The sequence below is a fragment of the Varroa jacobsoni genome, unplaced genomic scaffold (assembly GCF_002532875.2).
Source record: "Varroa jacobsoni isolate VJ856 unplaced genomic scaffold, vjacob_1.0 contig00415, whole genome shotgun sequence".
Classification (NCBI taxonomy): Eukaryota; Metazoa; Arthropoda; class Arachnida; order Mesostigmata; family Varroidae; genus Varroa; species Varroa jacobsoni.
In genome coordinates, this window is record NW_019214462.1 from 1 (window position 1) to 21,476 (window position 21,476).

Genomic DNA, 21,476 nt, shown 5'->3' on the forward strand with positions numbered 1-21,476 from the left:
TGTTCATTTTTTCACTATATATATATATATATAATATATATATATATATAGTGAAAAAATGAACATCCAAAGATTTGTAATGATCTCAATTCTAGCCAGGTAAACGTTACCTGAAAAGAACAAAAAAAAAAGGCGCGTTATGACAGCCAGGACGTCAAAGGAAGCCCGCCCTACGTCTATTTGACGGCTATTATTGTTTAATCTGTTTCAAAGTGATGTACAGAAACTGAGCGAGGACAAGTCGCGCCGCTTGGCCACTTTTACCATTCAGCTTTTCCGCTTCCCCTTATGCAAAATGTATATGTCTCTTTGTAGGAGAAATAAGCGGCGATTTCGTTAGCATACGTTCTTTGATAGTAAAAAAAAAACGGCCCCTCTAATTACGTATAGGCATTTTCATATCCACTTACATTATTTATTTATTATTTATTATGTTCTTATCCCATAGGTTTGACATCTGAACTCATATATTCATGTGTGCTGGTTTTAGATAGCTAAAGGGCACCTCAGTAATCTGCTGATCAGTAACACACAAGGTTTTCACCCAATTAACGCGCCAGGCAATTACGTATGCTCCGGTACATATTACATTTTCGACTTCGTTGTAGGTTACCTACTTATATTGATTGTCACGGGTAATAGCGCATTGCAAGATAACATTTCAAGTAACAAGGTTAGCGAAAAGCCGCTCAACTAAGCAAAGGAAGGGGCAGTTATGTAGTGCAATTAGAGTAGCCTTCCACGTAAGAAGTAAAGCTTTAGATACTATTATATAGAAGGTATCTGCCCATATCGGTCAAATATCAGGGGACAGAGACATGACAGTCATCTGGCAGAAAGTCGGTACTGACGAGTTAGTTTCAGAAAGCACTCGTCGTAGTTAACATAAACGGTAATGATATGAAGATGGTTTGCATTGTATTAATTGATTGATTCGTTGAGAGATACGCGCAGTCGAAGATAAATCGAATTAAATAAGTATATATATGATTCAAAACTAGAAAGGAGCAATCCAATGGATTTTTGCAATCTAGATATTCCGTGTTTTAATTTGCAAAGAGAACGAGCGGGTATGTAGTCTGTCTGTTTTTAAACACGCAGTGAACAGCAAGTAAGATCGAAATCTAAGGCGCTGAGTTTAGGTTTCAATGCTGTTAAAAGTGGGTAACTTCGATTTTGTATGATCTACAGGCGAGCCTCAACGTGTGAATGTAAAATTAGTTTAACCTATTCACGAGGGAGCAAGTCTTGCAAACGAAACTTTGCATAATCGTTATTGTCCGATATAATAAGTGTTGTTCAAAACCAAGGAAGATTAACAGCTTATTTATTACGAGATGAACTAGAAGCTATGTGAGTTAAAACGGCTTCAAGAAAGACACATATGGAGAAGTTGTCAATCCAAAAATTGACCCTGGAAACACTACGCTGTCTGAAATATATCTTACTTTCGAAAAAAGGTTTGCTAAATAATTTTAGATCTACTTGCTCTTCTCGAATACAGTCGATGCGTGCCTATATGGAACGGATGTTAAACTCCGACATTCCATGAATCCATTCAGTGGGTGATTTTTTTGCAATTAAATTTCGTTTATTTTAATTATAAATCATCCCTAGTTGAAAAGCAAGCATTTTTCTAAAGACTTTTTGAAGTCAGGCCTGATCTCGATATCTTTTCGATTGTCTCAAAATCGAGCACACCTCTTGTAAGCTGCGCTTTGTCCGTCGTTAACTTCTCCTTTTGCTGTGTCTGCCATAGTTTAGATACACATGATAATTTTCATTTTCAAGGCAAACATTATATACAGATTCGTTAGTCCTCCATATTGTTTGGCGTTACAGCATTGAAACATTATTATGCAAACGTACAATTGTATGGGCCGGGAATTTGGAGTCGATTGTGTATTTTAGGTGTTGGCCGATTGCTTGATTACATGTAAAATTTTCTGGTTCCCTAGCACGCATGACGAACGAAGCCAAACAACTGAGGTTTTTAGAGGTGTTTCAGGGATTCAAAACGAAGTTTTACTTCTGTGCTGGCACAACCATATCGTATAGCATGGCTTAGAAAGGAACTAACTGGAAGCGATGTAGTTATTTTGTTGTCTTCCACTTCAGCATTAGCGGCATAGCGCTGATTCGAGAGAACTGCTAGAATGGATGATGTTGTCTTCTGTGTCGGGTAGTTTCGGTTTCACTCGCACCTTGCAAACAGGGAGACTATCAAACGTAAACAAACACAGACGAGCATGAAAATTGAACGCGGCCTCCACGCAGTTCAAGGTAAAACACGAAAGCTAGCGGGATTCGCCACTGCCCCTCTATTGTATTCACTTGTCAAAGGTAAAACTTAATCGTTAAAAATTGTTTAAACGACAGCAACGGACATTACACACAGCACTTCCGGTAATGACTGTATATGATATAACTAGGGAGAAATCCATAATGAACAATCATACACAGGTGTTGATAATAAACTATTTGATCCTATTGGATGGCGAAGTGTGGGGGGTTTTATTGAATGGTGTTTTCTAACTACACTAACGTGAACGAGTTCTAAAGTAGTTCAAAAAATGATTTCTCAGTCTACGTAGTGTATTAATGCACACAACGTAATCCCAATGACAATTATGAAGATTTAAAATCAGAAAATATGGTACATCTTCCATTGGTCGATTATCATCTTCAATTGTATTCCAAAAGGTGTTTTTGTTTTAATTTCAAAGCCGTCATTATATGTATGCTTTCTAAGGTGGTTCGATAATTATAGCTTCAGTATGCTTTTGGATCAGTAAGTTCCTCATAATAGGTTCAGAGATGGAAATAAACTAGCATGATAGTAGTGGATAAGTCCCAGATGCCTTTAAGTTGTTTGGCCAGGATAAAAGTTCATTTGTATACTAGCATGTCCAGAATAACAAAAGTATACAATATCAGCAACCTTGTACCGTTCCCAAATAGCCTGCGTTAAATATATGAAGTTACACTGAGTACTGAGTGAGTACTCAGATTATGGAATTAAATATCGCGCGTGGCGTGTCGAAGGTGTTTAACTTAAACTACCCTGGTACCTTACAAAAGCTACGGAAGTGGGTAGTAAAACAAAAAATGTGTCGCCATGTGTTGCTTCAGAAATACTATAAACTTGTATATTTGCTCCTTGAAGACTTGCTCACATGAGCGAGAAACTCTGATAAGCGTAATATTTTATTCAAAAACTGTGGTAGAGGCAAGGTTTGCAAAAATACAGTGTTCTGTGTTCTAATAAAGGGATTCGTGCATTAGAAATCACAATACAACTTCGGCATATTACATTGAGTTCTTTTTTTAGAATAAACGTATTGCGTCAAACTTTAAAAACCCATTTTTAATCTGGCATTGTTTTCTTTTTAGCATTCTTTTTAAATTAAACAATGAAAGAATTAAGTTGTATGTTGATTTTATTCACTTCTTCCTTCAGGTGCTATTCCCACCGGGCTGCCAGACGTTGCAAAGTGGTTCGATCTTCGTTTTGTACTTAAGGTAAAACATGCAAAACCCATTTTTGCATGGATGTCTCCTACTTGGATCACAACTTACATCTAGTGGTACACGTTGCAGTCTTCTTTAGTTTAATCGTCACTGTCATAATCTGTATACAAAATTTCAGTACTGGTATGCACTGTACCTCTCCGGTCGAATGATTCGCTCCGGATGAAGATGTGTCGCCAAATACCCTAATTTTTTTGGTTTCTTTGCTTGGAAGGTTTTGTATGCGCAAGATAAAATGCCTCCCAAAAGGTCGTCGCCGAAGAAGCTTCCAGCAAGACAAAATCTAAATAACTTCATGCATCATCGCAACGTTTATTTTAACAACCCCCCAGACTTTTCTCGGCTGGCGCTCGAATTCGAAGAGTTCCGCAAAATTTCGACTGTTGGTCTAAATGGTAAAGTGTCTGTCGACTTCTCCCAACCGGCTACAATGCGGATACTTTCCAGATGCTTGCTCAAAAGTGATTTTGACCTTGACGTCTATATTCCACAAGGCTTTCTGGCTCCTACTGTTCCTCAGCGGTTGAACTATCTTCTATGGTGTGAAGACATTGTTTCATTAGCGTTAGGGAAAACCCACTCTGTGCGGGCCGTTGATTTTGGAACCGGCTCAAGTTGTGTACTCCCATTGCTTGGAGTCCGGCAGTGTTCTTGGAGGTTTACGGCAGTCGAAGCGAATTTAGACGCATTCAATTTTGCAAAGGACAACATTGAACGAAATCAACTTAAAGACTTCATTTCATTAATCAAAACCTCTGAAGGTAAAATTCACTTTGACGAGTTTCTCCAGGAGAACGACACATTTGATATTCTACTATGCAATCCTCCGTTCTATAAAGATTCTTGGGAATCAGACGCGTTTTCAAAGGCTGACGTACAAGGACGACCGCTACCAAAGAGTGACTGCGATGGAACTGAGGATGAAAAAATAACAACTGGAGGCGAATTTCAATTTGTAATGAGCATTTTTGAGCAAAGTCTGCTTCACAAGGAACACATTCGAGTGGTGACGGCGATGCTTGGTAAAAAAAAAGACCTGAAGCAAATGACAAAGTTTCTTCAGGACAGAAATGTTCAATATACGACAACTGAGTTTTGCCAAGGTAAAACGATGCGATGGGGGCTCGCATGGTCTCATTCGGAAGATGTCAAGCTCGCGCTTACTCCACAAATGAAACACGTGACCCCTAAACCACCAATGGTTTTTGATTTGCCAAAATTTATTCCTGGTGTTAAGTATACAACGGAAGCTGTCTGTACAAGGCTGAAGGAGCTTCTGGCCAACGTGCAAGTAAAATTCATTCCTATCACGGAAGGAAAACATAATTGCCATCTCTGGGTTCTGGCAGAGAAGAACACACTCGCTGGTCAGAGACGACGTAGAAGGGAAAGAGAGCGGAAATCTTCTCGTAATGCTATCGTTTCGAAAGTACCAAGTGAGCTTCTTCACGAAGCTGCAAAGGCTGTGAAAATAAAAAGTACTGAAATGATAGTATGTGAAACAAGCCACTTCCAAAGGAGTAAAAGGACGCGATCCTCCGACGAGGAAGCGGTGGAAGACAATGACGATGATTTGCCTTCAATCGGAAGCTCTCCAATGGATTGCAAGAGTTTAGAAAATGGCGAAGCACCATCAAAGCGCAGCTTTGTTTACAGAGATGACATTTCAGAATATTTTCTCAACTGTGACGTACGTGTAAGACGTACAGCCTCTGGCCTTATAATACAGTTGCAAAACAGAGATCCTCGACAAGACCGGGACTCTTTATGCCAGCTGCAGCAGTATCTTAAGAATAATTTATGTTCACAGCCAAAGGAGCTTGCTCTCACCCTTAAAATGGTTGTATGAATTGTACAAAGTTCAAGTTTACTTCAATTATTTCGTGTAATTATATGAAGCTAACAATAATTACGGCATTTGAGGTCACAATCGGTATTATTCATTTTTGCCAAACTAGAACTGTGTTTTTCCAAACTGATCATTCCTATATTGTAATGTTGTATCATAATCGAATATGATCGGGTTTTCTTGGAGAGCTAATGTATTAGCATATGCGCTCAGATAGACGCAATGAAGAAATGCAAAATTAAAAAAAGGTTTGTTAGTGTTTAGTTAATATTTAACTAATGTAGACAAGCCTCAGTCTGTGTAGTTGAGCAACTCACGCCGGTGTTAAATAAATAAGTCTAAAGATAAGCAAATTTACAGACTTGACAATAAACAAACTTGCGTAATGATAAATGTGTAAATAATTGCAAATTTAATAAAGTTGTACGTTATTCTTTGTGGTCTTGGTGATCTTTTACTTTAGAATTTGAAGCTAGCTTGTCATCACTACAGCAATCAGCATTTTTCTAAAAATTTGCAAAGATGCAGTCTGTACTTTCACGAGCGTTATTGTAAGAACTATTCCTCAAGATACATAAGTCTTCGTCTCCACAGAAATCTAAGTTAAATTTGCTACGAGTTGCTTTTTCTACCGAATACAACTATAATGACAAATATTAGCAAAGCATATGTCTTCAGCTAGCGTGTGCTATCCTAGCTGAGAACACATTGTTTATATATTCAATTCTTGCTACCCTTGACTGGCCTCACGGTAAGAGTGTTTATGATGTTATTTGTCGAATTTTAAAAGTTCTATTAAGTAAGCCTAACAAATTGTATCCGATGGTCTATTAAAAAAGTAATTGGCTGATGAAAGCTATGCTCTAATAGTTTACAACGAACAGGTGTGGTACGTTTGATTTAAGTCAGGTATTCGGATAACGTTCTTTGCATGGATTCAATACTTTTCAGTTCAGCGCTTCCAATATATATCCACATAATTGTAACCGTATTAACTAATAGTAGATCAAAAGTCAAAGATAGAAGGGTAAAGAAATAAGTACAGAAAAGGCAAGAAAGCACGGAAGGTCTAAAAAAATTAAGCGCTGTGGTTTGTATGGACAATCCGACTATAAAAAATAAGCCTTTTCCAAAGACAGCCACTCGTTTCTGAATCTACTTCTATAACAATAACGTTTTAAAGCATTTTGTGCAATAACGATTGTGATCATGCCACTTCGCGCCATAGAATTCTGGCTCGGATTTTTCTAGGAAAAAAATCGTAGCATTCATATATACACACATTCAGGACACGGCACCTGAACTGGGTCGTAACGGGCATGCAGAGCTATTATCCAATCTCTTCGCACTGAACGAACCCCTAGCAAAAGCGGAGAGGTTTGCAGAAAGTAGCAGTACAAGACAGTACCGCATCTTCTACGTACAAGCTTCTTTTGGTTTGCCTCATTGAACTCTTCTTCAGATGCTTGATAAGCTGCATGAAAATTGTAAATGACCCAGACCGTCAACTTAGGGGCAAACAAGAAGAATCTTGATAGGTTTTTAAGGGTCTAAATCAAAATGACTCAAAAAGCCGTTTATGATAACCTGCATTTTTTATACAGACATTAATAGCCATTTTAGAGGAAAATTTAATTGCCACTGGCTCGTTCAGGTAAGTTCCAAGGGATAGTTTTTTTCGCTTTTGCACTTTTTTCCACATTTTGTACCTTCCATCTTTTTAAGGCTGTGCATTCGTGGAACTTTTGGAACCTATAAAGGTCCATTTGTTTGAAGATAGAAAAAATTGTTTGGAGAATTATGCGAAACGCTGCACTCTACGACAAAGTGTAATATGGGTAGTAAGAAAGACACTTTTCTCAGCAGCCGAAGATAAAACTGCCGCAGTTTAGGCCATTACCACATATTATGGGTACCGACGGCCATTCAATCCAGGTTTGTGATGATTTTGTTTTTTTGTTGAAAAAGATAGTCTTGAGTAATTCATTCAGAACATCTGAGATACCAGACGTAGCATACAATAATATACTTTAAATTTATTGCGACCTTAATTTGTCTAAAGCACTAATACATATTTGTCCAGCATCAGCATTGAGCAGCTTGGCATTTCTGTCTCCGTTTAACTTCTGCTGAGTACAAGTAGTTCTCCCGTTGACGAGATTTTCGCTGGAAACAAAAACACTTATTATGTTAGACGCGAAAATGACTATTATGTTATACCAAAATATAGTACACAACAGGTCGAGCAAAGCGAGCCTTGCAAATAAAACCAATATGTCCAATTTCTGTCAGCGTGTAAAATAGCCATATAAATAGGACACGATTGTATTGTAACCAAATTGATCTAAAATGCACCTTATTACTTGGCACGACTTTTGTGCATTTTTTCCCATACAAATTCTGAGTTATCTGAATATTCGTGCATAAATGCAGATGTACCTCAGCGTTGTAAATTCGTCTCATCTTTGGGTTTCGTTTAAATTGGACATCTAGCGCGTACTTGATTATAAATTGGTTTTCCAAAAGCTAAAAAGTGATATAAAATAATAAATACTATAAGAATTAGGGGGGATTTCAGTTAACTGAAATTGGTTACCGTCATCAGACTCCGCGAGGGTTATCGATATCCCTGGTGCAAAATATCAAAAATAAAAAAAATATAATACAGTCCTGTATAGCTGTATAATGTAAACCTGCAGAGCATATATGCAGTTTGCTCGTTCGCCCTTTAGATCAAAAACGATGTATGTATGAAAGATAAATTCGCGTTATTAAACTCACCTCACCGCGAAGACACATTCGCATATCATCATATTCGCCATTGCAGAATCCAAAAAATTTTCCATATTTATACTGCAATATATATTATACACAAAAAGTACAACGTTTCCCGTAAATAAGCTAGAAACAACTCAATTCGTTCAGGGTATTAAACTCTTGAGATCGTTCATAGATTTTTTACGAATGTTATATAGTGAACGCCTTTTTGTAAGTGCTGTTATTATCACACAGACATTTTTATTATATCCACACTACATTAGGGTAAATGAACTCAAAAGGATATTCTTATTAATACGAAAGCCTTCAGTACTGGCACGATAGAAGCTACGCGTATAGTCGATAATGGAAAGATAGATATTATGAATATTTGACAGAATTTACCGCTTCGTAGCATTTGAATAACTTGTTAATGAGTTTGTTACACTCGTCTGTGTGCAAATGCGAACTAAGGTTTACATGCATATTCTCCTAAAAAGAACCAAAACTCGTGCGTGTCTATTGGCAAAAACGTTTTAAAATCAGAACACCACAGATATTGCTTGACTTAGTCGAGAACGTTCGGTCTTTTTGTTTACAAATCAATTCTGAGGTCATTCGCGCATTCTAAAACGAAACCACTCGCAAACAAAGCTGTAGACACCGACTGCAAAATTGCCTATTGAGTTAAACTAATATTTCGTCTCACTTCAGTTGCTCATTGTATAATTATACAGAATCTTTGTGCATATACTAAATGAGGTAGTTTTTAACCGAGTATTAAACTACTTGAATCTTTTAAAGCTTTAAAAAAATGGATGCCCTGTCAACACAGAACGTTAAGGCCCAATGCGATTTTTTGAAAGCGATTCTAGGAAAATACTGCAAATAGCTAATGGTAAATCAGAATCAATGCGTGTTTTGAAATATTTTTAATTAGAAATCCATATGAAACGCCAAAGTAGCGCAAAAAGTCCTCCTCAAAGAAAAAATCTATTTTTTCATACCCATGGAAAAAATCGTATTCAATCAAACCCAAGTAGAAGTTCCATTTGAACAGAAATCAGCCAGAAATCAGAAACAAGACAATATCAATAAGCATATAAAGGACGAATCAAACCCTCCTTAATTATAGTGACCTATGCAGATAATAGTTTCAAAAAATAATTATATATATAATAACCGCAAAAAATAGATGCGCTATGTCTAAGAGCCCTCCACCCAGAAAGGAGAAATTGTACCGATAAATTAAGACACAGTATTTTCTTTGAGAAAGATTCCAATGTCACGGACAACTGCCTAAAAATGAGAATACAGCAAGAAATGTGTCCCAAAACGGAACTTAATTTTTAAATCTCAGCTGTCTCTATTTCTCGTTTAAATTAAGTGGATAAGTCTAATAGCGAATCTAGAATTAACAATTTTGTGCTTTGTAAGTCATACTTACGCACTTACTGGCAGGCAAGTAAGGACGTTTTAAATAGTTATTTCATATGCGATTCACTACTCTCCAATGTTGTTTTTCTGAAATTCTACAGTCACGACTCGTATTGCCGTGTCATGTCGCCAGAGTAAAGCGATGCAATGACACCAATATGTTTAATCAACGTTCGTAAAATTACGTATCAACGGAGATTTTATAACATATGTTGCGTGTTAAAAGACTCCTGACAGGAATGATGCGTGCAAATCGACGTTTTTGGAAACTCTAGTACGCAAAGCACAGTAACCTACGTAGCGTCTTTAGAAAGTAAATTTCGAGGTCTAATTCCGTCGAATTTTTTGCATGGATTCTAGTTCACTCTCTAATCCCTAGAATATCAAAAATCCCTATACTGCTTTATAACAGAATCGCAATAGTCCTTTCGAAGTGTTAACAATAACTGCAATCTACTCCCGCAATGTTGTGGAAGAGCTTTAAATCTAAGTACATAAGGTACCTATAGGTACGATGATAATCCAAGGCAGCCAAAATACCTCAAAGTGGTGTATATTTAACATCATTTAGCGCATTCCAGAAGGCATTAAATTCTATTCCGAGCTTTGGCCTTTCCCAAGTGGCCAAAGACATTGGGGTTAGCAGTTTACTACCTCAATCCTATCTCACTCTTGGTAGACCTTGCCCAGCGGAAATTACTTACGACTTTTTCGTCAGAAAGGGGATAAGACGGACTGATTTTGTAATTTGGTAGATACAAATGGAGTAACGGGAAAAAAACTAGGCAAATTACAGAAATATGTATGATTTTAAGGTAACTACAGTGATCCAATTAACGAACGATGTTGAAAAAGAATTACAGGTCGGCGGCTAGCTCGTTGCGTTATGACTCAACCAGCCATATTATTCCAGCCACGAACAGACTTAAGTTCTCATTGTATTAAATGTTACATCCAGCTACTTCATCTTAGAAGCTGAAGCACTGATCTGGTAGTGTTACGCAGATGTTATAGCATATAGTAACTTAATTGCTATACGTCAACCAAATGTTGGTTAGACGTATTCATTATATATTACTGCTGTAACAAACAAAGGAAAAATTTGTTTTCGATTACCTTGTTCGGTAAGCAGTGTATGTAAAACATAAAAAAACGATAACACAACATGGCCCATCTTAGCAGAAGGGTGGGTAGAAAGTACTTTCATCACAAACTATTTTCAGTTAGCATTTAGTTAGCTCTTAAATTAAATATTACAATAAATGGACTATTACAGAAAAGTTAAACATTTCTATTACTAGCAAAATAATACTTACTAATATCAATTTTGTCAAGTATTGTTCACAATAAAAAACATTTTCATTTTGGGACAGATAATAATTTATTAAAAAAATACCTTAGTGTATTCCTATTCTTTACATTTTTCATATACCAAACAGAGAACAAAATATGCACATTCGAACCAGAATGCAACTGACGTCGACAATTTGGTATTAACATACCTGATGTAAATCTGCGTGGTACTTAGCCTCGATTGCGCTATTCGTACCAAATGAGCACTTTTTACAAGGATAAACATAAAGACCCTTATGTTTTGAGCCTTTGAGGATATGGGCTCGCAAATTTTCGATTAACACGCATGAATAATCACAATATGGACATTGGTATGTTTTATCGCCTTTATGTAGTTTTAGGTGGCGCCACAACTGACCATGTCTTGTAAAAACAAGTTTGCACTTTGGACATTTATAGCGCTTATCATCAAAGTGGGTTCTTTTATGAAGTGCAAGATTCTTTCGGCTACCTCTATAATTGCAGTCGGAGCATGGTATTTTTTCTTCCGAATTCCCACAGACGTGTTCGCGGAGAGCCCTACCTGTTTGGTACTTGCGCTTGCAGCTTGAACAAGATAACCACTCTCTGATGGCAACATGCACCCTTTCCTTATGCTCACGGTAACCTTTTGTGGTGCTAAATATTGTTCCACAGCACGTATGGTGTTCTTTATGGGTCTTCAAATGTAGCCGCAGCTCTCTTTCCTCCGAAAATTTCTGTGGGCAGTGCGAACAACAAAAGCCATCGAGTTGTCGATGTTCCGCCATGTGAAGGTGAAGCCTTCGAAAATTGTGAAACCACCGGAAACATAATGAGCAACGATATTGAGCTTTTTTTATTGTTTCCTTTGTTTGTTGTGATTCACCCAGCAAAGGATTCGCGACTTCTTTATGCATTCTACTGCTCCTAGTTCGCTTCAGGAGATTTCCTATAATGAGCTCAGGTGGTTGGATTTCCATGGAGGGTTCGTATTGTTCTTGGATCATTTTAGCGTTACGAAGGCTGCGTTTTCTATGTAACGCCGACTCAAGATGTCGCTGATAGGTGTATTTGTCGCGGAAGATACGGCCGCAGGGTGCACATCCCATTTTCTCGAGTATATCCGGTAACCTGAAAATTTAAAAGCTATTACTGTAAATGCCGTCGATCGTGATAATATAACCTTTGTTGTGACAGACGCCGTCGCTTACCCGCCTGAAAATACCTCTAATGGCCTAGTATTAAAGCCATATACACTTTAACTACTCTCCGCAAGTAAGGGCCAAATATAGATGCTTCCTAAGGTTAATGCCGAAATTTAACTATTAGAGGTTTTAATTGGGCAATTCAGTCAATTGGTAGCGTATGGACATCGGCCTGGTTTATTCTATAGTTAATGTTTTGAAGTTGGCAGAGCTAACAGTAGATTTTACCAATTTGTTGTGTTGGCAAAAAATTGTATTGCTTCAGTTAATAGTTTTTCAATAAATGGCTTAGTTCTAAGACTTCAACGTGGAGTCGCTATACCAATTTTAGCTTGAAACCTAAAGTCCCCAGGGTAAACACCCTTTGTGTTTACAAGTTTCCAGCTGACTGATAAACATTGTGCAGTAAAATAATAACAATAATCATAACCTCTAGTTACTCGTTAGTATATCATCAGACATAAGCGTGAACACTGGTAATTATCTGGAAAGGTATAGTACTTAGTACCAAAGCATCATTAATTTTTCACTTTTTGTTTAAAGAGCTTCCCTTGGTTAGTGCAGCTTAAGGACTGAGGTAATCTGGAAACGGCTATTAAAGTTAATCACCAAAAATTAAATCTCAAAACTTTTTGCATACCACACCTTTCTGGGCTATGATCTTGCAAGGTAACTCTATGAAAACTGAGTCCGTTCATAATTGACGGTCTACTACCGGGCCTCCATTTTCCTCCGGTGTGTCCTCGGGGAGGCCTAAGAGGATCCGTGTCATCCTCATCTTCATCGTTATCCTCATTATCTTCGTTCTCCGCAGCTTCATCGACATCGACTGGTTCAACAAGGGGAGTGATTCTTCCAAAAGGAAAAAGCCAATCGTAACGTTAATACACAGATATACATAAAGCATAGAAAAACAGCAATCAGAGATTGGTTACAGATTATTTTACTTGATGAGACACCACTACGATGGGTCTTCGCATGAAACAAAGCCCAAAGGAAATTTCACCTCACTAAGTATTTTAACAACGACAGATACGTATACAAGTCATTTTTAGGAGTACTATCAAAACCTTTTTAGTGGATAGTCCAGCATTTCAGTTAGACTTTTTAAAAGAACCAGACTCGTTTTACATAAATACGTCTCTATAGAATAAGAAAAGCAATGGTTAACGGCTACGCGTGACGTAAAATTTGAAGTAGCATTTTAAATGAGACTAATATTGCTCGTTGTGAGGTGGTAAGCAACGGAAGTATCATTATACGTAAATTACTAACTAATCATTGATCGTAATGGACGCGGCCTAAATTAGTGCGATTACCTCTGAAGGTCGAGGGACAAGAAGAAGTCTGGAAGCTCAGGAGCATCAGGCAAGAACGGAATGTCGAGGACGTCTCTGACTGGAACTATTGATGATGGCAAACCACTAGCAGTGTTGGCCGTGTTAGCAAGGGTTACAACTGAGGTCGAGGCAATTGAGCCTGTGGAGCCTAAACAGTCTTCTCGTCGGTGATCTAGATAGGCACCAATACCAACGATTGTCTCGTTGCAACGGATGCAGAGGTGAGTGTCTACTGACGCGTCGTTCATACTGAGTAGTTTAGTTCTAATTGGAATAAATTTATAACGTCGTTATGCCGCAGCATTCCTAGGAAAGTTAAGCACCCAAATATGTCTCAATCCATGTTACACTCGACCATGCATAATTTATGTGAGTACGACAAGTTATTTATCTCAGTTCAGGTTCGTCGCAATCATTATGTCCGCACTCTCAGGTTTACATTAGAAGCAGTCTATTTTAATTCTATATTTCTGCACTCTGGGTAAAGTACAGTTGGCTAGTTACTCTAGGGGCTCATAGAATCAATTTCATAGGTCAATATGCTCTATATTTCACGTTGCTAACCCAAAAATTACTCTATAATGCCTAATTCTATAAACTGTAAAGCTCAGAAGAGATAGAAACGATGTGGATTTTCTTTAGCTAACTGAAGTTCGATTAGCAACAAAACTCACTATTTGAATTCTGTCACTGTTTCAGTAGGCTACTTTCATTTACAGCTGCAACTTAAGAACAAGAGCGTGTACTCAAATGTACAAAAAGGACGTCGCATCAAAAATATTCTATAGCAAAGTGCTCCTCTGTCGACGGAATATAGGAACATACACTACAGATTCTACAATGATAAGTTGCAGATTAAGACACTTGAAAATTACTTTATAGATAAACAAGCAAAGGGCGCACGGAATCTGCTTCTGCACTTCACCGCAAGTTGGCATCATTATTATTCCAGCAACGAGTTTTTGCAAAGATTGCGGCAGTACAAATGAGGTAAAATGAACACTGATTGTCTTTAGTTAGTGGTATAAGTCTAATAAAAATAAACAACATATATGTGCGCGTCGAGTCACACCACACAAAGAAGCAAGCGTGATCGATTTTATATTATTTCAACTTCAAGTTATGGGCTATAGCAGAACAAAATTTTTATGGTGTCACCGTTGTTGTTGGTTAAACACATTGCCTCAGGTACCGCCAATAACATATTTTATACAATTTACTTGAAATAAGTTACTTAATCGAATAAGAAGGACAACTAAGAAAGATTACTAATAGAACTTGTTACGCTCATAATTAGATTCGCTGTCTAATCCCTTGCAAATAGTACTTTTATCGAAGTTCTATGTATAATTCGAAGAGCTAGATTTTGTCTCACCTTTTATTTCCACTAGGATTATTTTATTGTACGATTATTCTATTTGAGAACAGTATCATCCAGACCTGGCAAAGAAAGTTAATCTCCGTTGTAGAAGCTTCCGCCATGAGCATAAATGAATGGAGCTAAGGCACCTTTGATTTTTAAAAATTCCACTTTTCATTGCGATAAAATAAAAATAATAATAATGTATTACAAATACTATAAAAATAATGTATTACATACCTCTTATTTATTAGGTTCGGTGCAAATGTATATGAATGTGTAATAAACAGTCGGTGAACTAAGTTTCTAGCAATGGGCGCGATCGAACACCTCCCGATAAACAAAGCTAAACATAGCAACTTCCCGGCTAGTTCGCGCACAGCCATTTGTTTTTCGTGGAAATCTGGTTTATTATACCCTATTTTTTGTAAACACTTTGCAGCGTTTTTTTTATATAATTTGGTTGCACATACATATTCAAACTACGAAACAAGATTTTTCACGGGATATCATAATTACCATAAAAAGGCACAACACACGATGTATGTGATCCTTTGATAATACTGAAAATATGCGTCTCTTAAACCAATCATATCTAAGAAATTATGTGTACTGTATTTTTTCAGACGCAACATGGAGAATTCTGCCAAGGAACTTCTTGAGCCTAGTAAAGTTATCAAGGGTCTAAAATGGCTACGGCGATATGCGGTAGAAATGAAACATTATTCTTGCTTCAGTATATTCCAACATTATATCTTAGTAGTACCTTGACTTGGTTAAAAAATATTCATAGTTCGAGATAAATTGATATTAAAGCTATGGGCTTCGGGTTTCACTCTTTACATAGAGGAATAAATCTGAACAGCGTTGCAAAACGCTAAAGCCAAATTGACCTCAGCAAGACGAAAGCACAGGATTATTTTTTATAGAATTCTGTTCTAGAAAAAACATGTATATCGTACAAAATAAAGCAATCATACAAATTCGTTTTGTCCCACTCTCTTTGTTCTCAGGTGACCTTACTGAGTCCAATTATCTCGGGAGGTTTGATATATGCAGACTGGAATCACACACGGAAGTACAAGCTGCAAAAAGCTATCGAACAACAACAGCAGCAGCAAGAAAAACTGCAGCAATCGAGTGATGTATGAAAATCACGTAATTTTGCTCATTACTGAACTTATCGAGAAACATGCCTTTGAGGCGTAAATTATTACCTGGCACCTGAAACGATTGAAAAACTGGTAGCTAGCATGAAAAACAGAAAGCGTCAGAGTTGCTGGGCTATTATTGTTACGCAGTGAGAACCACCAGTGCGTGTCTAGCTAGTTGTTTCAGATTTAAACAAAGCGTTTGATTGATGTAATGAAAGTTTACATACACGAAATACAAATGATACGTGTGTAAATAATTTATTGCAGCAATAAACAAAGTCGCTGTCTTTGGAAAGCTGACATCTCTTGTCCTGATTAGTTTTGGTTCAATCAAAGCATAAGAAAAATGTGACACTAGAACTCCTTCTAGCAGTACCCTAGTCTAGCATCCCGAGTCCAAATTCGTGCATAGCCAACAAAGACTTGAATGGCCTTCTCATAGTCTTTTGTTCTTCATAGCTTTCAGATAATGTACCCACTTGATTATAACGGCGAATCCCATGTGAATTCATTAAGCCACAATAGAGTATGTAGTTCAAAGAAAAGATGGCTAATGTTTTAAAAGCACAGGTGTTACCGTCTTAGGGCGCAGTTTTCAGGGAACGACGAAAAATTGTCTATGTCTATTTTGTCTACATTGCAAATAATTGTCTTCTAGGATTCTTGAATTCTTACTTAGGCATTTGCATTAAGTACTTTGGGGAGTTTGTCGTAGAATGATGTTTTCTCGCGAAATCCACGTTTATGTTGTAGCTAACGCCAACTACGTTGATTCCAGGCCAGATATACTTTGGATCACATCGGTTTTATTTCACCCGCTTTGTATAAATAGGAGTCGATGGATCCTGTGAAACAAAGAGCCCATGAGTCGCCAGTGAAAAATGACTGCCTTAGGAACAAACTAAAGAAATTGACTTCTCGGGAGAACATAAACATTGAAATTATATCCGTTTTATTCTATGCATTTGCTTTCTATTTCGATGACAATCATATATTACTATCGTTGGATTTTTTTTCAATCTACAGTGCAGCCTTTGTACTAAAAAAATCTTTTAGCACTGCGAGACCTCTATTGGTATTTCCGCAAGACAGGCACATTTTTGCTTGTTTGTCCTTTAGAGAGGTTGTGTAAGTGAGGATTACGGTAGATCCTATGCATAAAATTTTTCGCTTGCGTACTGCACAGTCACACACAATTTGCTAAGTTACTCACTAGACCAACTCCAAGAACGTAACTGATAGAGCGGCTTGCTTGGTTTCATACGCACTGAGTTTTTTAGCCATGATAAGAATTTTTTCGGAGCGTGACCATCCCATTGCAGCTGAAGACGTATCTGTACCACTCTTTTTCTCTGTAAATTTTGTCGAGTAATCCCAGGACTCCACTACAAGCTATCTTTACTACAAAACAGTCAAGGTTCTTGCTGTCTGAATCACGATAAAACCTGAATATTGAATATTAAGTCATTACTTGCATGATCTAATGTAGTTCTATCAAATGCAGCTTTCTGCTACATACATATTTGTACACAGGAAGGATGACACGGAAGGCTTGGTTTTAAAATAACAATACATACATCTTAGAACACTTCTGCATAACTGTTCAAATTACAGGAATTTTCATAAGCAACAAATGCTTTTAAAGCTAAAATGAAAAACAATTCCGTCGGTAAGGCTATTTCAAATTTTCAGTATGACGTTGTTGGGTTCAGATTAATTCTTATTTGCGAAAGAGGTGCAAGGCCTTACATCTGATGCAAAACTCTTAGGCTTCGTATGTATAAAAAATAATTCAGAACAAATGTGAAGCGCAAACATGTGAAGGACATGCTGGAAGTAGTAGATTTCTTTATTAATTATATTATTATTAAATGCCTTCTTTTGACTATTTTTTAAAATTTACATGCATCTAAAAAATGCAAGGTAACGCTAATAGACACCCTGTGCTGACTTGTTAAAGTCAGCACCAGAATTAATGCAAATCGTGGTACTCAGCCATACCCGCAGCAGCACCCTAAGATTTGCTTATATATATATATATATATATACATTTAGTAGCAATATTAAAATATTGATTGTCACATTTCACAGAATCATGTGGTATCTTTGACAAAATAAAAGTTAATTTAGCTCGTTTTCATGATGAAGACCAAACGAAATGGGTGATAGAACGCTCTTACAGTAGAATAATGAAATAACAACTTCATCTAAAGTTCTTTCGAAATGCGTTCTCAATTTTACGAAACTTGAATTTTACGAAACAGTGTGTATATGCTTTAGTAGTATGGGGAATAAAATCGCTATTTTCTAAATTCACTCTTCAGTGAAATGGTCGTCGTTCTGAGGACGAACTTCTATAAATTTTATTTTCTGGGGTACCCTAATTCTTATTCATTCAGTTTCTGTAATATAACTAAAAATGCAAATGAGATAATTCTTATAATGCACGCTCATTGCAGTGTGCCTACCACAAACGGAATTACATTGCGTTCCCAAATAACTAACGTTAAACAACCGAGATGCAAGTATAAACAGGCGAAGACTGTCACATCAGTCTTTATCTTTCTAGCCGCTTTCCAGCTGTTTTCCGTCTGCAACAGGTTTCATGTACTGCTGTTTCAATATTCTCTAAGGAATCTATTTTCTTTAAGTTTTATATCCGGGGCCGCCGTTTGACGGCCGTTCTATCAAATGGCTGGTTCTCAACACGAAATGAATCGTGTCCATGCCCGAATTGAAACCTAGACTACCAAGTGTTTTTAGGTTAAATATGTTAGCTATCAGGTGCATCCTTTACAGTAATCTTGTTGTCGTTGCCCGGTCGTACAAATTATACCGTTCGTATTCGATTTTGTCTCTCCGTCGAGGCACTTGCAAATCGAAACGTACATAATTTTAATCTCAGCCAACAGCTGACCGCGCTCTGCAATAATTATTCCAATGGCGCATAAAGGATCAAACTTAAGCAAATAATCGTTTCGCTGTGATAAAATATGTTCTAGTAATACTATTTATTGAAGGTATTTCTTTAACACAAGCGATGAGTTTGTGCTTGTGAAAGACAAAACGTTTCATTGAAAATATAAGCAACAAATAAAGAATATAACATAGATCGTACTTACATCTCACAATAGATATTTATAATCGCTTTAGTAAATTACTTCAGTCGACGACAATACAAGCCTTCGCCAGACGCCAAGTCTTTATTGAGCCTTTGCACTATTATTTATATGGCTTGTTTACTATTCCGGTAATAACATAGTATTAATCAGACAGATTATTGAGCATTTGACTTAGCAAACTGAACTGCAAGGGGTTTCCCCTTCAGAACAAGTCGATGCACCCCTTTAAGCGCCTTTTGTGCTGCTCCCACTGATCCGAATGTTACAAAGGCCTGACCTCTCATGCGGCCAGTTTTCATCAATCGAATGTCAAAGATGGCTCGTTCAGCTTCATTATCAGGAACGAATTGGCCAAACAGTAAAAACAAATCTTCTTCTGTAACACTCTTTGGTATATTTTTGATGTACAGGCGAACACATGGATCACATTCTTCATAATTTCGAAATGCCGGATGATCAATTGCATCTTGTAATGATATCTTCTCCATAGCTGTAATGACGGTGAACGCACTAGACCAGTTGAATCTAGATGGAGGTTCTGGAGAACGCTCCGGAGGAGTCGAAGGCTTGAACTGGCCGAACCCGGTCTCAAAAGCCGGACATGAATATTCTTTTGTCGTCTGGGCAGATATTTGAGAGATTGATGGGAGCTCAAGTTTTCGAATAGGATTTGTCGAATCAAAGCACTCTGAAACCTCTCTGGGTTTTTCCTTCGGCAAAAGTTCAATAGTTGAGATGTGTCTTTTTGGAACGCGTAACCTCTTGTTGGGAATACAAGTTTCATCTGCGGAAAGCAATGGTTTTGGTCGTACCTCTCTGTGCTCTTCATCAGAGACCTCAGACCCGGATTCCGATGTGATTGCGGTCGAAACGTCTTTTAGTTTCACTTCGCGGAACACTTGCGAAGGGTTTATTTGTCGTCTAAAAGGCGCTTGTAAATTCATCTTGTTCATTAGGTGCAGCACTTGTGTATAGAAGTCTGCATGATTCCTAAGTGTAACGCATATGTTTGCTAGTATCGTGTCTGTTAGAGGTGGGTACTTATATTTTACCATCGGATTAAGTACGTAGTTGAAACCCAATCGTGGTGCAATGGCATGTAACCTTTGGATAATTTGCTCGTTTTCAGATATGAACTCCGGGTTAGCTACAACAGGAGGCAACAAGGGTATGTTGTGATTAGATCTGGCAAATGTTACCAAGAGAAGGCAATCCTTGAGCTGTAGCTGGTGAAGTAATCCCATTGCACGACGAGCCTCAACTTCGTTGCGGTAGAAAGCAAAAGCCCGACCCCGACCGGGAACGGAAACGCTAAGCGCACCATGGGCTTTTAAGAAAGACACGCATTCAGCTTCCGCAAATGCTGGCGGTAAGTGACGTACTTGAAGAACACTTCGATTGACGAGGTACGGTCTCGACGGCATCTGTGAAATTACAAAAAAACCTTACATCTTAGAGTATGTAAATCGAAAACTTTATAAACGGGTAATTACTAAATTGGGAGCACAGACAAATCTGGCTTCACTAGCAAATGAATACTCTAAATTAGAAGAACCAAAGATCCTGCGAGCATTAGATACGACAGGTGACAGCTACTCTCAAATATTTACGTTTCCTTCAAGAGCTGTTTCATGAGAAAAACAACTGTTTTTAAAGTGGACAAACGGGCACAGAAATATAGGAAGTGTAGTACACAGATAGATCGGTTTGGGGTTGTATGTCCGATACTACCATTAAGCATTGCTCCCAGTGCGAACCAAAATTTCGAAAGGTTTCGAACTTAGGCCGCCGGACGTATCTCTACGAGTAGTAAATAATACGAATAATAAATTATAATAACAATACGTATCACTGCGCTATCACTAAGAATTGTTAATTACAAGATGATACATTTATGAACGTATACGACGCTTTATGTTATGAATGTAGTATTCGAAAAGGTTTTCAGTAGTAATGATTATATTGTCGTTTCCCATACGAATAACATCTGGTGTGAATGAGCCTAGAAAACTTAAAACTATTTATTCGCTTTTAAATGTTAAATAAGAGAGTCCCTAATGAAATGCCTAGAAGCTATTCTTGTCTCTGTCGTGCAGTAACTGGTCTCGCATGTATGTACTCACAAAAAAGCTCGGTAAATGGAAAGGACTGCTACCACAGGTTCTACTTTCTCTACATAAAATTTAGATTCTCATATACGCGCCGATGAGGCATGCATGGCAGATAGATTCTATCGACCTGCTCAGTACAGTGCCGAAACATGCAGAACACATCAAGAAAGTCTCCTTGGAGTACTAGGTTGAGGAACAAATAGCTGCTTACAAATGGGTAGCTATAAAAACCCACAGCTACGTTATAGTATGTAATGTCATTACCAAGTTCCATCTCAAATAAAAAGACACTATAA

The 21,476-nt window shown here is 37.6% G+C and overlaps 5 protein-coding genes across 9 annotated transcripts; 2 read left to right on the forward strand and 3 right to left on the reverse strand.

Moving 5' to 3' along the window:
- The first annotated feature begins 363 nt into the window (after nucleotides 1-363).
- On the forward strand, nucleotides 364-5,822 carry LOC111271195 (RNA N(6)-adenosine-methyltransferase mettl16). Of its 2 annotated transcripts, none has more exons than XM_022851842.2 (3): nucleotides 364-2,343; nucleotides 3,461-3,522; nucleotides 3,746-5,822. In XM_022851842.2, the coding sequence occupies exons 1-3, from the start codon at nucleotides 2,250-2,252 to the stop codon at nucleotides 5,378-5,380; spliced, it is 1,791 nt and encodes a 596-aa protein (XP_022707577.1). In that variant the 5' UTR covers nucleotides 364-2,249; the 3' UTR covers nucleotides 5,381-5,822. The 2 variants fall into 2 exon arrangements, with proteins under 2 accessions (XP_022707577.1, XP_022707578.1); XM_022851843.2 differs by having other exon boundaries at nucleotides 364-2,283.
- Nucleotides 5,823-7,396: 1,574 nt separating this feature from the next.
- LOC111271196 (COX assembly mitochondrial protein 2 homolog) lies at nucleotides 7,397-8,749 on the reverse strand. The gene is made up of 3 exons (XM_022851844.2): nucleotides 8,543-8,749; nucleotides 8,162-8,233; nucleotides 7,397-7,546 (listed from the first exon to the last, which is right to left on the reverse strand). The coding sequence occupies exons 1-3, from the start codon at nucleotides 8,621-8,623 to the stop codon at nucleotides 7,466-7,468; spliced, it is 234 nt and encodes a 77-aa protein (XP_022707579.1). The 5' UTR covers nucleotides 8,624-8,749; the 3' UTR covers nucleotides 7,397-7,465.
- Nucleotides 8,750-10,930: 2,181 nt separating this feature from the next.
- On the reverse strand, nucleotides 10,931-14,873 carry LOC111271200 (uncharacterized). Of its 2 annotated transcripts, none has more exons than XM_022851856.1 (4): nucleotides 14,809-14,873; nucleotides 13,413-13,697; nucleotides 12,739-12,945; nucleotides 10,931-12,019 (listed from the first exon to the last, which is right to left on the reverse strand). In XM_022851856.1, the coding sequence occupies exons 2-4, from the start codon at nucleotides 13,679-13,681 to the stop codon at nucleotides 11,068-11,070; spliced, it is 1,428 nt and encodes a 475-aa protein (XP_022707591.1). In that variant the 5' UTR covers nucleotides 13,682-13,697; nucleotides 14,809-14,873; the 3' UTR covers nucleotides 10,931-11,067. The 2 variants fall into 2 exon arrangements, with proteins under 2 accessions (XP_022707591.1, XP_022707593.1); XM_022851858.2 differs by having other exon boundaries at nucleotides 13,413-13,739; nucleotides 14,809-14,863.
- Nucleotides 14,874-15,101: 228 nt separating this feature from the next.
- Nucleotides 15,102-16,247, forward strand: LOC111271204 (uncharacterized). 3 transcript variants are annotated; one of them, XM_086972836.1, is made up of 3 exons: nucleotides 15,102-15,220; nucleotides 15,420-15,501; nucleotides 15,807-16,247. In XM_086972836.1, the coding sequence occupies exons 2-3, from the start codon at nucleotides 15,427-15,429 to the stop codon at nucleotides 15,942-15,944; spliced, it is 213 nt and encodes a 70-aa protein (XP_086828962.1). In that variant the 5' UTR covers nucleotides 15,102-15,220; nucleotides 15,420-15,426; the 3' UTR covers nucleotides 15,945-16,247. The 3 variants fall into 3 exon arrangements, with proteins under 3 accessions (XP_086828962.1, XP_086828963.1, XP_086828964.1); XM_086972837.1 differs by having other exon boundaries at nucleotides 15,124-15,199; XM_086972838.1 differs by lacking the exon at nucleotides 15,102-15,220 and adding an exon at nucleotides 15,233-15,335.
- A 631-nt stretch (nucleotides 16,248-16,878) lies between these two features.
- Nucleotides 16,879-21,466, reverse strand: LOC111271202 (RNA-binding region-containing protein 3). The gene is made up of 2 exons (XM_022851864.2): nucleotides 21,193-21,466; nucleotides 16,879-20,493 (listed from the first exon to the last, which is right to left on the reverse strand). Exon 2 carries the CDS (start codon nucleotides 20,491-20,493, stop codon nucleotides 19,225-19,227), a length of 1,269 nt encoding a protein of 422 aa, XP_022707599.1. The 5' UTR covers nucleotides 21,193-21,466; the 3' UTR covers nucleotides 16,879-19,224.
- Between the last annotated feature and the right edge of the window lie 10 nt (nucleotides 21,467-21,476).